The sequence below is a fragment of the Pyrus communis genome, chromosome 11 (genome assembly GCF_963583255.1).
Source record: "Pyrus communis chromosome 11, drPyrComm1.1, whole genome shotgun sequence".
Taxonomy (NCBI): domain Eukaryota; kingdom Viridiplantae; phylum Streptophyta; class Magnoliopsida; order Rosales; family Rosaceae; genus Pyrus; species Pyrus communis.
The window spans coordinates 10845972-10860257 of record NC_084813.1 but is presented as its reverse complement, the minus strand read 5'-3'; the positions used below and the strand labels follow the sequence as shown (position 1 = coordinate 10860257).

Sequence of the window (14286 nt, the reverse complement as noted above, 5' to 3'; positions counted from 1 at the left end):
TGGACTTTACACCCAGTGCTCCCCTTCCCTCTTCGACTCTGCACATCCACCCTCTTCCTCCTCCTTCATCCACACCCAGTGCTTCCCTTCCCTCTTTGACTCCTACACTTCCACTCTCTTATCACCATCACAAAACTATAAAATAAAAATAAAATAAAAAAAAACCACAACCCAAACCATAAAAAATTAGAAACCCATGAAATTGAACATCATCAAATTCAAAAATTGAAAACCGATGGTGAAAAATCCGGTGCGGGTCAACCCAGATCTAGGTTTGGTGTTGGATCACAATGGGTTCACTCCCCTGCATCTGGGTGTGATCAAGGAATGAGCTGCGGCTGGCGACTCGGATTTTGACTTAGGGATGTGAGGGTGGGTTGCACTTATGTGTGAAACATCACAGGCTGAAGGTGTTGAAGGTTTTGGTGGAATTTACAGGTAAAGGGAATTGAAGGTAGGTGTGCAGAATGGATGTGTAGAGGAGAGAAAGGGATGAAGGGGATCGGGGGTTGAGGTAGGAGTGGTGCGAGAGAATGAGTGTTAGGGTGGGAGAAGGGGTGGGTGATGGAAGGGTGGGCACGTGTAGAATTTGGGGAAGACGAGGGGGTGGGTGATGGAAGGGTGGGCACGGGTGGGATTTAGGGAAGAAAGGGTTTTATTTTATTTTATTTTAATTAATTATTTAATTAATTTTATTTTATAAATAATTTTATTTTAATTATTTTAATCAGTTAACGGTAGACTTAACAGTTTGACAAACTGAGACTATTCCAAAATTAACATTTTAGGTATGACTCTGGGACAAAAAAAAAAAAAAACTTAATGTACTAAATCTTGAAAACCACAAAACTTGAGGGTAGTAGACTGAGATTTACCCAAAAAAAAAAAAATTATCTGAGTGTTTGGTAAACTTTTATATAAATTACTGTGAATATGTTAAACGACTACAAGGATAGGGAATTGTTATTAGTACTCCAAAAGTCTCATTTGGTACTCCAAACTTTCTATAATTAGAAAGAAAAATACACTTGTGAGGAGTGTAGAATGAGATTTTTGGAGTACTAATAACAGCTCCCAACGAATATAATATTTAATGTGACATAATAATTGTCAAAGACAATAATGTAGAGACGATGATTGTAATTTTATAAACCATTACATGGTGAATTCATACCCCCATCTTCTCATTTTGCTCATTTCCTAACTATCATGGAGCTATGCTCTGGCTCTTCATAGAACAAACAACATATAAATTTTGGTGTTTTGGCAAATAAAATTCATAACAACGAATGACATAAACATAAATTTGATTTAGATTTACATTCTAGTTTTAATTGAGCTAGAGCAAGGTCCTTCATATGAAATGATTTCCTTCAAGTGGACATATAGGCAGAACTTGCAAAAGTATGTAGAAACAAAGTCCTTAGATTGGATGGTCAAAATCAATCTATCACTCACTGTGGGAAGATTAAGATCATGTTAACGGGACTTTATACATCTAGATGCATATTTGCATAATGTTTTCCCTGTAGCGTCTCGTAAGCACCTTCGTGCTGAGCCCCTTTCTACATTCCATAATAAAGATCTCATGCATTCAATGACAAATCTCCACCAAATAACCGAAAAAATATTTGTTTTTGTTAGAAAATTATGACATGAAAATAACAATAACATAAAATTCCAAATGATGAGAAGGTCCTTGCACGTCATTTGAGGAAATCTCATCTTTTTCTCTTCCCACAATCACCTTTTCTCCCTTTTCCCCCAAAGCCCTTATTTACTTTTAAACTCACCTGCTTACAACACTGCACCTCGTCACCAACCAATTAAATCACACCACTCTCACTACCCTTTTGCTCCCAAGGTCCCACAACCCAACCAAAGTCTCTCAGCCGTCCATCTGTCACTTCACAAGGTGATCTTATCACAAGCCTCCCAAAACAAGAAAAAATGAAAAAGAAAAAGGAAACTAGAGAAGGCCATAATCGAGAGAACCTACGCACAGAGAGAAGTGTGTTTTTTGGTCTCAGAAGCCAAAAGAAGGATTTGCTCTGTCGTTTTAAATATCTTCCAAATAAATTAAAGGAAATTAATGAAAAAAATTTGAAACTTTGAGTTTTAAAGATAAAGATAAAATCAAAAATAAAATGAATAGTCTTAGGATTGATTTTTTAATGTAAAAATGTGATTTTTTGTTAAAATAAACAGTACCGTAATTTTTTTCGTTCCAACTCTCGTAAATTAATCTGAAAATCCCAATTTTCTCCTTCTAGAGAGAGAGAGAGAGAGAGAGAGAGAGAGAGGAGAGAGAAAGAGCGAGGCCTTTTGTTGTTTTTGTATTGAAATGGTTGAATTGGAAAATACCCAGAAACCATCGTGATTGTTTATTTCGTTTTTCGGATATGGGTTTTCCACTACTGTATCTGATCTTGTAAACCCAGAAAGCGATCTTCGATAAGCTGATTGGATTGGTGGAAAATTTGGTGTTTGGGTAATCTGGGCCGTTGTTAATTCGATTCTGCTTGTGTCCGAGAAATGAACGGGGGTGATGAGGTCGTCGCAGCAGCTCCGGGGGTTCCTCCACCGCCTCTGGAATGGAAATTCTCTCAGGTCTTCGGCGAGCGTACGGCCGGTGAAGAAGTTCAGGAAGGTATTTGTTCAAAACTTTCACGACCCTTTTGGATCCAATCGATATTTTTGTTCAAGTGTTGCATTTATGGTTAGTTTTTTAGCTTTCGATCTGTTATGGATCATGGTCGTTGAGTAATTAGTGTTTCGGCATCTAGGTCGTGGAGTGATTAGTGTTTGATTGTGGGGGTTTTGTTCTGATTTGGGGACAGTAGCGGACTTGAAGTCTGAAATTGGTGGAGAGATGTGCATATGAGTATAGGTTGCATTTTTTATGTTTTGGATTTATGAACAAACAGTGTGGAACTGAGCTTGCTTGAGTGAGAGGTGGTTTCTGTTTGCGATTTTAGTTAATGTTTCACTTGTTTGGTCGTATAAATGGTTCTTTTAAGTTGTTAACACGCCTATTTTTGCGATATAGTTTTGTATCATTATTGTTTCCTTTCCTTGTTTTGATATTGGACTGTTCTGTGCCTGCTGGAAGTAGTAGGACTTCAATCAAAATGCCACTGTTTAGCTGTCTTTCCTCTATCGGTTAAATAGTTGTATATATCTGTCATGAATCTATATGTTACTAAGGAGAAAAATGTAACTACATTATAGTAATTTGTGTGTTTACTGATTAGCACTTTAGATTTTCGCGTAGTTACTTACACATTGGTTACTTATGTCATAAGAAAGTCAGTTACTTAGGTTGGGTTGCCACTAATTGGCCGGGATAGGTATTGGAAGAATTTGATTAGTGATGCAGTTGGAAATGAACAATTTGGGAGTATTTTCAGAACCAACAGTAATTCTCATTTGATCATTAGAAGAATTTTGCATAGGCATTGGTTTATTGGCATGTTATAATAGTATTGCCATGTCCCCACTCTAATTGTTGCAGTCAATACATTTTCCCCGCACAATTTACGTTGCTAAAGATGAGCCAATCAAATTCTGGATCGTTGTATGTTAGAACCGTGGAAAAACTTAATATGTTTACTAACTATGAACTAGAGTTTGAAGAAGGGTTCTGCTATGACATATGAGACTCTCAGTGCTTGTAAATGAGGATAGTTTTTCAACAGATGAATAGATGCATCATGAATATTGTAGCTGCAGTGGGATGAAAATAAAAAATGGAAAACAGACCCTAAGGGTTTATTTTTAATTGAGCTGAAGGATCAATGACAAAAGAGTTAGATGGGAAGACTAATACGGACGGTTAACAAGTAATGAATTTGTACGCAGGCAATACAAAACAGATGGTAAGGGTAAGTTTAGATTCATATAGCAGAGCCTAGCTAGTTGAGGTTCATGGCTGGCACACAGCATTGACATGGTAGGAATGAATTCTTGTGTCTATTTAGAAGGATAATTAGCCTGTAAAAGTTTATAGGTGGGAGGAATTATGATAAGTGAAATTCTAGTGTTTGACGTGTTCCCAGTTACATATTTTTTAGTGTAGCATTTTAGACAAATCTGGTAAGTTTATCTTATTAATTTCTTCTTTCTAATAATATGAGGACAACATTAAGATTTCTCACTTATCATCTGATTTTTATTGTTTTGCAGTTGACATTATTTCTGCTATTGAATTTGATAAAACTGGCGACCATCTTGCTACTGGTGACCGTGGGGGCCGGGTTGTTCTCTTTGAGAGAACAGATTTGAAAGATGTGTGTTTTTCTTCACTTGCAAGCCTTTTCTGTTATTTCAAGGTTTATATGCCATATTTTTTTGTTTTCTGCAATTTTAACTTGTATTTGAATGCTGTAATGTATAGCATGGTGGCTCCAGAAGGGATTTTGAGAGGATGGATTATTCAGTTAGTAGGCATCCCGAGTTCCGTTACAAAACAGAGTTTCAGAGCCATGAACCTGAGGTATTCTTTTCTTTGCGGTTACTAATGCATTACCACACCATCATATCTAATTGGGTGGTGCTATCCACTCACCCTTTTTTACCTTCAACACAACCCTTGTTAATTTCTATCCTTTGATCCGATGGCCGGAAATTGAGCTGTGTGTAGAAGGTCAAAAGGGGTGGGTGGATAGCACCTCCCTATTTATTTACCGTTGGTCTATGTATTGAAATTGGTCACTGTGCATATTCTTTTGTCAGTTTGACTATCTGAAGAGTTTGGAAATAGAGGAGAAAATCAACAAAATCAGATGGTGCCAAACAGCTAATGGTGCCCTGTTTCTCCTATCTACTAATGATAAAACAATTAAGTTTTGGAAGGTATGAAAGCAACACTCCTGTAGCAGTTTAAATTTTTTTAGAATTGTGGGCGACAGCATGAGAGAAACGGTGCCCAATTTTTTTGAACTGCCTAGCCTGCGTGTCTGCTTACATGTTTATGGTATAATATGTCATAATCAGTAAGAGAATATGCAGCTCTTTTACTTGGGGTCTGTTTTGAGGACCTTGAATATTTGGATTACCAGCTTATAGCTCTATGTATTGTAGATGCAATTGTCTGAACTTTGAATAGATGCGGTGCTAGATAGCTGTATGCACTATAGGTGTAGGTTTCTAACTCTTTGACTTCCTGAGGAAGATTGAAACATTCGATTACTGAACAGCCTGTGCTTGTAAGAGGAGGTCGTATTCACCTTGGCTGTAGAGATAGTCACTATGTGATGTAATGCAGTATACATAAATTTATTGATGTACTTCATTTAACTGTTTGGTACGTTTATATTCTTTTTTCCGGAGATTAAAAATAAATGATGACAAATAAGACATTTTAGCGACAAATCTTTTCTACATTATTTGATTGAGTGTTGAACAGGTCCAAGAAAAGAAGGTCAAGAAAATTTCTGAAATGAATGTGGATCCTTCAAAAGCTGTAGGAAATGGCAGTCTTGCTAGTTCAAGTAATTTGAGTAGCCCTAAAACGTATCTTGCAAATGGAGGAGGCCCAGACAAATCATTCAGTTGTATGAGTAATGACAATTCATTTCCACCAGGAGGCATTCCCTCGTTACGATTGCCGCAGGTGGTAGTACTCAACCCAATTTTCATTTTCTCGTTGTGTCTTATGTTAGCAATTTAGCACATTGTGTTATGCTGTTTCATCATTTGGTGTTACTGTCTGATATATAACCATACATATGTGTGTGCGTATGGGTGAGTGTTGATTTATCAAATGAGGTTATTTTAGAAGACTCAAATTATTCACATTAGGCTTATTATCCTTATACTCAGCTAGTTGGGATCCTTAAAACCTTCTCCTTGTGGTACTTCAATGCCTGATGTGTCTTTTTACCCCTTTCTCCCCTTCTTTGGATTCTTTAACATGTGGTAGTTTTCTGAATTTCATTGTGAACTAACTTTCAAAACTTGATTTTGTAGGTAACTAGCCATGAGACTAGCCTAGCTGCTAGATGTCGAAGAGTGTATGCCCATGCTCATGATTATCATATCAATTCAATTTCAAACAACAGGTGGCTCTATTTTTTACTGAAATTGTGTTTTCAGTTTTCGTCTGGGACATCATTAGTAGTACATATAGCTTTATATTTGACTTTGGGGTTTGTCCAACATCCTTATGACTCTATTAAACATTATAATCCTTATGCTTCTTTTAATCTTGCTAAAATGTATAACCAATTCCTATTTTTCAATTAACCATGCACAACATCATTCAATTTCGGCAGCTGCATTTCTTGTTTGTAATGGTTAATAGTTGTTCATTGAACTGTATAACTGGATAAGAACCATAATCATTGGCTTTTCGCATATCTTAATTATGATACTTTGTTTGCCTACTTTTGGCATCCTGCTACGAATGTTTGCCAATTCTCTTTTACATTTTTCCTAGTGATGGTGAAACTTTTATATCGGCTGATGATCTGCGAATAAATCTTTGGAACTTGGAAATTAGCAATCAAAGTTTCAATATTGTTGATGTGAAGCCTGCAAACATGGAAGATTTAACCGGTAAGCTTCATTAATATATTCATATTCCCAGTTCTGTTTTACATTTTAAGTTATTAAAAGTTTCAGTGGAACTTGTTTAAAAAGTACTTTAATGGTGCTTGGAGTTGGGTTGAAGTCCATAGTTTTCAAAATGTGTGCGGGGACACATCCGCGCATCTTCGTGCATCTAGCTGAGGGCTCTTTGAGATTCAAAATTTCAAGTAGCCAGGAATAATTGCAATTTGGACTCTGTTTAAAAAGATCAAAATATAAAAGTTTTAATTTCTTCTGGTACTACATCTTCCGGTGCTACTGTTGCGGCCCTGAAGATTGGCTAGATGTTCAAAAATACTAGCATGCCTGTTGAATTCCCATTTTGTATTATTGCAGAGGTGATAACATCAGCAGAGTTCCACCCTACCCATTGCAATACGTTAGCCTACAGCAGTTCCAAAGGCTCCATTCGACTCATTGATTTGCGGCAGTCCGCTTTGTGTGATTCTCATGCTAAATTGTAAGCATTTGTCTTTCTGTTTAATTGTTGTCATCTTGTAGTCCACCTACCACAACAACTAAAGGGGGGACAAGAGAGTAAGGGTGTTTAGTGCAAACTGGAGAGATGAATGACATGTTTTGATTACCTTTTTCTTGCCGTTTATTAAACGGGGGGAAAAGAGATGGAAATGCTATTCTCTTCAATAATTAGTTGGTTGTCAACATGTTGGTTAAAATAGCATCAGTTATGATACATAATGTTTTGTTGTTTCTCTTTGTAGACTACATGATTTGTTATTAAATTATCTTGTGTGCAGATTTGAGGAACCGGAGGCGCCTGGTGCTAGATCATTTTTCACAGAGATTATTGCTTCAATCTCGGATATTAAGTTCGGAAAGGAAGGAAGATATATACTTAGCCGAGATTACATGACTCTTAAGGTTTGTTTATTTTTTTTATTGGTTTTCACTTGCTTTATCTTATCATAAAAACTGTGTAATGCTATTATGTTCGGACATTATACGTCCTGAATACGACATATAGTGTGGCAAAATGATGTTATTATATATATACATAAGTGTCTGGAAAGCTACATATATGGTCTAAGCCTTCAAACCATTTCCTTCACAAGTGTACGGAAATCTGAATGAATTATTTCCCTGTAGATGCTATTGGGTGTTGAAATAATGGTAGCAGAGGCACATGCATACGTGCCCTGCAGATACACACACAATGATTAGCTCTTTTTCTGAGTTCTACTTAGTTTTGAGTCTATTGTATGTTTCTGGGTGTACTTGTGCTAGTGCAATAACACTCATGAACCCAGACCATTTCAAAGGACCATTGAGGATTATTAATGTGATTAACTAGTAACTACAACCTCACCCAAGACTGCACCCTTCCTAACATTTCCATTACCCATAAAACTGAAATCTTGGCCATGATGGTGTGGCAAATTTTTTTATTTGTTTTCCCACTTTCTCTCCCCAAAACAAATGATTTTAAAGGGAAATTAGACGTCCAAAGCATGTCCTAAATTGGGGTTCCTTAATTATTTGAGGAGTGCCTTTAGATAGTTTTAATAACTACTTCAGCATGATATCTGATGGCATAGTGTGATTTTTCTGTCAAATTGTAGCTGTTTAAATTATAAAGTCTTGCTCTCCCATAATGTGATGTGTGTGGGATCTTTATCTCCCTGCTATCTTATCTGAACTGGTTCACATGGTTGTCAGTTATGGGACATCAACATGGATTCAGGTCCAGTCCAAACCTTCCAGGTTCATGAATATTTAAGACCTAAGGTGAGATTCTTGTCATCAAACGAACGGTGAACATGTAATTTGTGCCTACTATAATGGGCTTAAGCCTGATTATCTTGTTTAAATGTATCCAGCTGTGTGATTTATATGAGAATGACTCTATCTTCGATAAATTTGAGTGTTGTCTGAGTGGTGATGGGTCGCGAGTGGCAACAGGCTCGTACAGGTGTGTTTTGGTGCCTTGTATCTGTTTCCTATCATTTTGATAAAAGTCATTTGGGGTTGTGTTAATATGTATTAATGTGATCTCAGCAATCTATTCCGTGTATTTGGTTCTGCCACTGGTAGTACTGAGGCAACAACCTTAGAAGCCAGCAAAAATCCAATGAGGTAAGTTTAACTCAAAAAACATCAGGAAGCTTGACTGGGAGTTTAGTTTATGGATAATTTTGACGATTATATAATGTATTCTCTGCTGTTTTAGGCGACAAGTTCAGACTCCTTCTCGGCCTTCTAGGTCCCTAAGCAGTAGCATAACACGAGTTGTCAGACGTGGTAAGTGCTTTCTCTTTTCCATTTACCATTGACTTGATAACACTGAACGTTCTTTGGTTTGTTGGCCTTTCTCTTTTGGGTATATTTACTTAAAAGAATATTATTTGTCTACCCCGGCAAAATCGATCACAGGAGCAGAAAGCCCCGGGGTTGATGCAAACGGAAATTGTTATGATTTCACAACAAAGTTGCTGCACTTGGCATGGCATCCTACCGAGAACTCAATAGCCTGTGCTGCTGCTAACAGCTTGTACATGTACTACGCATAAAGACAGTCCAACAAGAAACGTGTTTTCTTGGTTAGCTTTTTAGGTTGCTGCTGGAGAAGGTTTCTATTGCTTTCCCACCAACCAGTCAATTGGAGGCCACATTAGTTCTGACATTTCAAGACACCCCCTTGAACCTGTTGCATACGGTTTCATTCTCAAGGGCCAGAAGTGGCTGTCACAGAATTCACAAGGAAGAAGCAACTTCATTTTGTCCTTCCAGTGGGTAGCGTCGCCATTTTCTTCCCCCTCCCAACCCCGTTTCCATTTTTCTTTCGTTATCTTTTTCGCCTGCACCTTCATCTTCTTTAAAAGAGAAGATGTTTGGGGTGTTGTCTTGCAATTTGTGTTGGGTTGAAGTGGAGAAGAAAATGTGATTGTAGCTCTCCTACAACAAATACTAAATTGGATGTTCAATATTTGCCATTAGGTTTTAAGTTAAAATCTAGTTTTTTCTTTTCTTTTCCTTACTGAAAAAATCCTGGTGGGATTAGAGCTGTTGAAACTTGCAGTTCATTTTTTTATTGATTCTTTGTCATGCTTGAAATTTCATTAAGGATGTTTATTATTTATTGTAGCTTCGACATTCTGTACACTAAAGCAAAGCAAATATTTGCTTTAGGCTTCTCTTTGAAAATACATCGGTTTTCTGTCGGACTCCGGTTCTGATGTTGAAATTCACGAGCCTCGTTTCCCTTTTTCCGTTGGCGTTATTCAGCTCTGAACTTTTGCTCCGTTAGATTTAGCTGGAAGTTATTCTTTCGGACGCATCCCTTTAATTCGATCAGAGACAAGGCCTCAAATTCTTCAGTTTTCAGTTTCGGAGATGATGAAATCGGCGGAAGGAGGCGTGGAGAGATGGTGCGAGAGAAGAGAAGCCCGACTGACATTGTAACCCACCTCGCGAGAGGCTATGAATGCCATCGTGTTTCGGATTCACATCCTGGACCCAGAGCCAGTCCATCTTGCATGAATTAGGTTACATTAGCCCAAACTCTCTTCATTCTGCAACGTGTTCATTAGCCCAAACTCCCAATGGTAAAGAAAATAATATCGAATTACATTTACAGTATAAATTTCGAAATAGTAGCCAAGTGATCAGCTTCTTCATCGGGCGTTTAGGGTTCTGTTTCCACGTTGAGTGTTGAATGAGTTGGGAATAATGCGGGTTGTGTTGTTTTGTTCTTGTGTAAAAGTCTGGGCTCAGCTCAGTTGTTGTGCTTTAGCAGTATACATATATATATATATATATTAAGCATAGGATCGTTTTTTAATTTCAGCTGAGCTCTGAGCCTCTGACTGCTGAACTGGGGTTTTACTCACTCTTCTTATGGCGTTATTCACTAATTTTCTTATATTGGATTATGTTCAAATCAGCAATGCTGGTGATCATTCAATCATGTACCGTTTTCCTTTAAAATTTTAACAAATAAAATAACCATAATCATCGATCCTACAATTTGATTTTAAACTTGGAGTTCAAGGTTGAGTACTTGTACAAAAGTCGCAAGTTTTTCTTGAAGAAGATTGTCTGATTGATTCAGAAACTGTCCAGAGTTTATTTCGTTCTGTTACAATGGATTGCGCGCATTGTCCTCAACGATTTGATGGTCACAGGCATGAACACCACAAGTATTTGATTGTCGTTGTTCAAGTATTTTTATTCGGCGTGGGAGATCATGATCAAAGGATTTGGATATTGTTGGGAGTACAATATTGATCGAAATTTCTCCTTTTGTCTTGCATCGCCACGATGTTGTTGAGTATACTTGCAGTTGTTTGATTTAATGCGCCATTTTTACTTTTAGGTTCGTATCCATGGCATCAAAGTTTCCACCGAAGTTGGTTCAGGCGTCAAACATTTTATTCAAGGATGGAAGTACATATTACAAGCAGATGGTAGAGCAGAACAAGCACCATGTCCAGGAGCCCCCCACCATTGAGAAATGTCCAGCATTTGCTCCTTTTCTTTATTTATGAACCTCTTGCAACTACTTAATCAGTGCAAATTTCTTGTTCCGACAATTCAGCTGTCGGCAGTACTAGTACCACCTTCTTTGTGATCTTGGATAGGATTCAGGAACGCACGCTGAATTGAATCTTGCACCAACTTTTCTAAGATTTGCACGTTATGATTTGAGTCTTCATTAACTTTTGTTAAGAATGAGTCCCACATTGATGGGAGAAGGGACCTTGCATGGGCTTATAAGAGGTTGAGCTACTTCCTATATTGCCAGTTGGTTTTATGGTGGAACCTTAACTTTCTTCAACTTTTACTACTACAAACTACGAAGGTTGTACCATTATGTACAAAATGTGGCTAGCTAAGAAACATTTGGCTAAAACAGGCATCCTCGAACTGATAAACGATTAACTGTAGGATAATGACTGTGTGTTTGTTACGAAGCATTCGGGAAGGAAGTTGGCCATTTCAAGAATGCAATAAAAAGCAAGGAGGAGCTGAATGTGGAGAATGCTGGCGTTGAATGCTTCGCCTGGTTCTGCGGTGGAGAGATCATAGAAAGGGGATTTACATTTACCGGCTACTACGTTTGAGCGATGCCACTTCAGGAGTAAATCTTTTAGTTATTTTTTGGAGATTACATGCAAGTGCCCCTGAGTCGCGATTTTTACTCTGCATGGTAAGTTTTGCTTTCTGAGATGTATAAGTTATAAGCTGGAAAGCCAGCAAAAATACATATCTTACAAAACAATGCAATATATGGAATCAGATCTATATTTTGATATCTGGTTGTGGATTTTCCTTCAAATCATTCAGTGTACAAAATCGGTTTAGATTTTGTTTTGCTAATGCATTATAATCTGTCATTGACCAAGTTGGATGAACTCAAGGAATCGATCGAATCGAGACGATGCATACTTGAGAATATATACTTGGAGAGGAAAAAGAACCTCCAACGGACGGCGTTTGGTGGTCCATTTTGTCCCACTCCAAATTCGATTCTTCGATACTTACTAATTAGTCCACATCCCACAGATTAATCCTTAACTTAAGAAAAGGGAGAGGGACCTGGTCAAGTTGACAGACTGCCCTTACTGCTCAAATCTTAATACAACTTTGTGTCTCAAATATAATAAACAAAACTACGCCAACCCAAATTTGTTTACAATTTCACAAAAGACTTGTAGAGAAATAATTTTTGCGCTTTTTTTTTTTTTTTTTTTTTTTTTTCCTTCTGGACACTTATATTTATTTATGATTATTTAATTGAATAAATTACAAACAATTTAGGTATAAAAATAAACATAAGTATATACATAAAGAAAAAAATCTGCAAACCTCAACTACTTTTTATAAGAACATATGATCGTTAAACAGGCAAATAAAATATCTTTAGTCATTGATGGACGTGGAAAGATGACCGATGGTGGCACATTTCTTTTTCAATAATTAAGAGCCTTGCATGAATAGTACATATATAATTTACCATTATATTTGACAAGAGATAGTGAGGTCTGGTTTCATAAACAAGCCACAGAATCAAATTAAATCAATACAGCACTAAAATATGGATGATTTTTTTTTCTTTCTTTTTTTTTCAAAAAAGAGAACTGACACACCCCAATCCGAAATGTCAATTAGGACTTCGAATCGAGCTGTGTTGGCCGACACCTAGAAGGTGACGAAGCCATAAAGTGTAGTGATGTGGAAAATGTGAATAAATTTAAACCTCGAAGTGTCTAAATATAAGAATGCGTTGTGAGCAGGAATGAATCCATTTCACACGTAATGTAAGAGTATAAGTACCTTACAGTAAAATCAGGTGAGAATTATACCCTCGAAGGTAATCGTCTACACTAAGATTTGTCAAGAATCCTTGTTGACACGTAAGCTCAGCAATAAAACCTGGAGGGGCGAAAAATAAGGGTGAGGGGGCCTGAAAATAAAGTTTTATAAAAACCTTTCTGAAAACATTGTAATCCCTCACCGTAAAACAAGTATAGTTTCTAGAAAATCATACTACGTATAAGTATGAAATCAAATGTAAAACAACAATAAATCCAAAAATACGCCAAATCACAATATCACAACAGTAGCATAATAAAATCAGGTGCTCATCGATCTATGCTAGCACATAAGTCGGAGTCGCCTAATGCAACATGTACGACTGGACTAATGCTCATCAATCCATGCTAACACACAAGTTAGAGTTGCCTAATGCAACGTGTACGACAGGATTGTGTGTAATCATAAAATACGTTCTAGTTCTACAATCACATGAAGACTGGCGATATTCACGGTCACATACGAGACAAAGTTGCCTATTGCAACCTGTACGACATGACTGGCACCTACTTGGATCCAAGGCAAGTATGCGATGCAGATATGAACATACACATGAAAGACTGGCCTTGGCCCTGGGCGAGCACTAACACTGGGTGCAGCATTGATGAGCAAATAACATCAATATAGTCATACCACAACCATTCATCAATTCTAATCAATCATACTATTCATGACCATAAATATAATCAAGGCATCTCCTTATAGTAAGCTTACATGTGCATCCCGTAAGATTGTTTCATCATTTCCCAACAATAAGGTATTTTTATAAACATTAATTTAATCATGGCAATCACATAAAGAATTTATTAATGCTTGTATAAATGGAAACTAACCTATATATATATATATATATAAAGAAAAGACCCACTCACCTGAAGTTCGCGCTACAACTCTCTAGCACAATATCGAGGCGTCACGAACGATCGTCGTCTAGAACATATATCAAATCACGTCTCAGAATTCTTATTGATAGAACATGTAACTTACATAAAACACATCCCCAAGGACATTCTAGAATGATTTGAAACCCATTGACCAAAAGTCAACCATCAGTCAAAGGTCGATGGTAGGGTCCATAACCCTACGTAACTTGATCTGGAAGATCGACACCTTGGATTTTTGATCCATAACTTCCAAAGATCCACATTATTCTTCTAAAACAACATACTAAAATCTTATCGAGATCCAATGGTCGGATCTGTGCCAATCATGAAATCAAGTGGTGGCTGACGTTTAGATTTGCAAACTTAGAAAACCCATCTGGAAAGATCCGCACGTCGGATTGTCGATCCGTTAGCTCCTAATATCCAAAAATATTATGTACTATCATATATTAAGGTTTGGTGCCGATTCAACGATCAA

General features: G+C 37.2%; 1 protein-coding gene across 2 annotated transcripts; it reads left to right on the top strand.

The window, feature by feature from the left end:
- Window positions 1-2297: 2297 nt before the first annotated feature.
- LOC137708302 (serine/threonine protein phosphatase 2A 55 kDa regulatory subunit B beta isoform-like) lies at window positions 2298-9694 on the top strand. 2 transcript variants are annotated; one of them, XM_068447349.1, is made up of 14 exons: window positions 2298-2650; window positions 4186-4289; window positions 4397-4495; window positions 4735-4854; window positions 5408-5614; window positions 5971-6062; window positions 6440-6558; window positions 6928-7051; window positions 7350-7473; window positions 8269-8337; window positions 8430-8521; window positions 8608-8685; window positions 8780-8850; window positions 8983-9694. In XM_068447349.1, the coding sequence occupies exons 1-14, from the start codon at window positions 2536-2538 to the stop codon at window positions 9117-9119; spliced, it is 1551 nt and encodes a 516-aa protein (XP_068303450.1). In that variant the 5' UTR covers window positions 2298-2535; the 3' UTR covers window positions 9120-9694. The 2 variants fall into 2 exon arrangements, with proteins under 2 accessions (XP_068303450.1, XP_068303449.1); XM_068447348.1 differs by having other exon boundaries at window positions 5408-5617.
- The last annotated feature ends 4592 nt before the right edge of the window (window positions 9695-14286 follow it).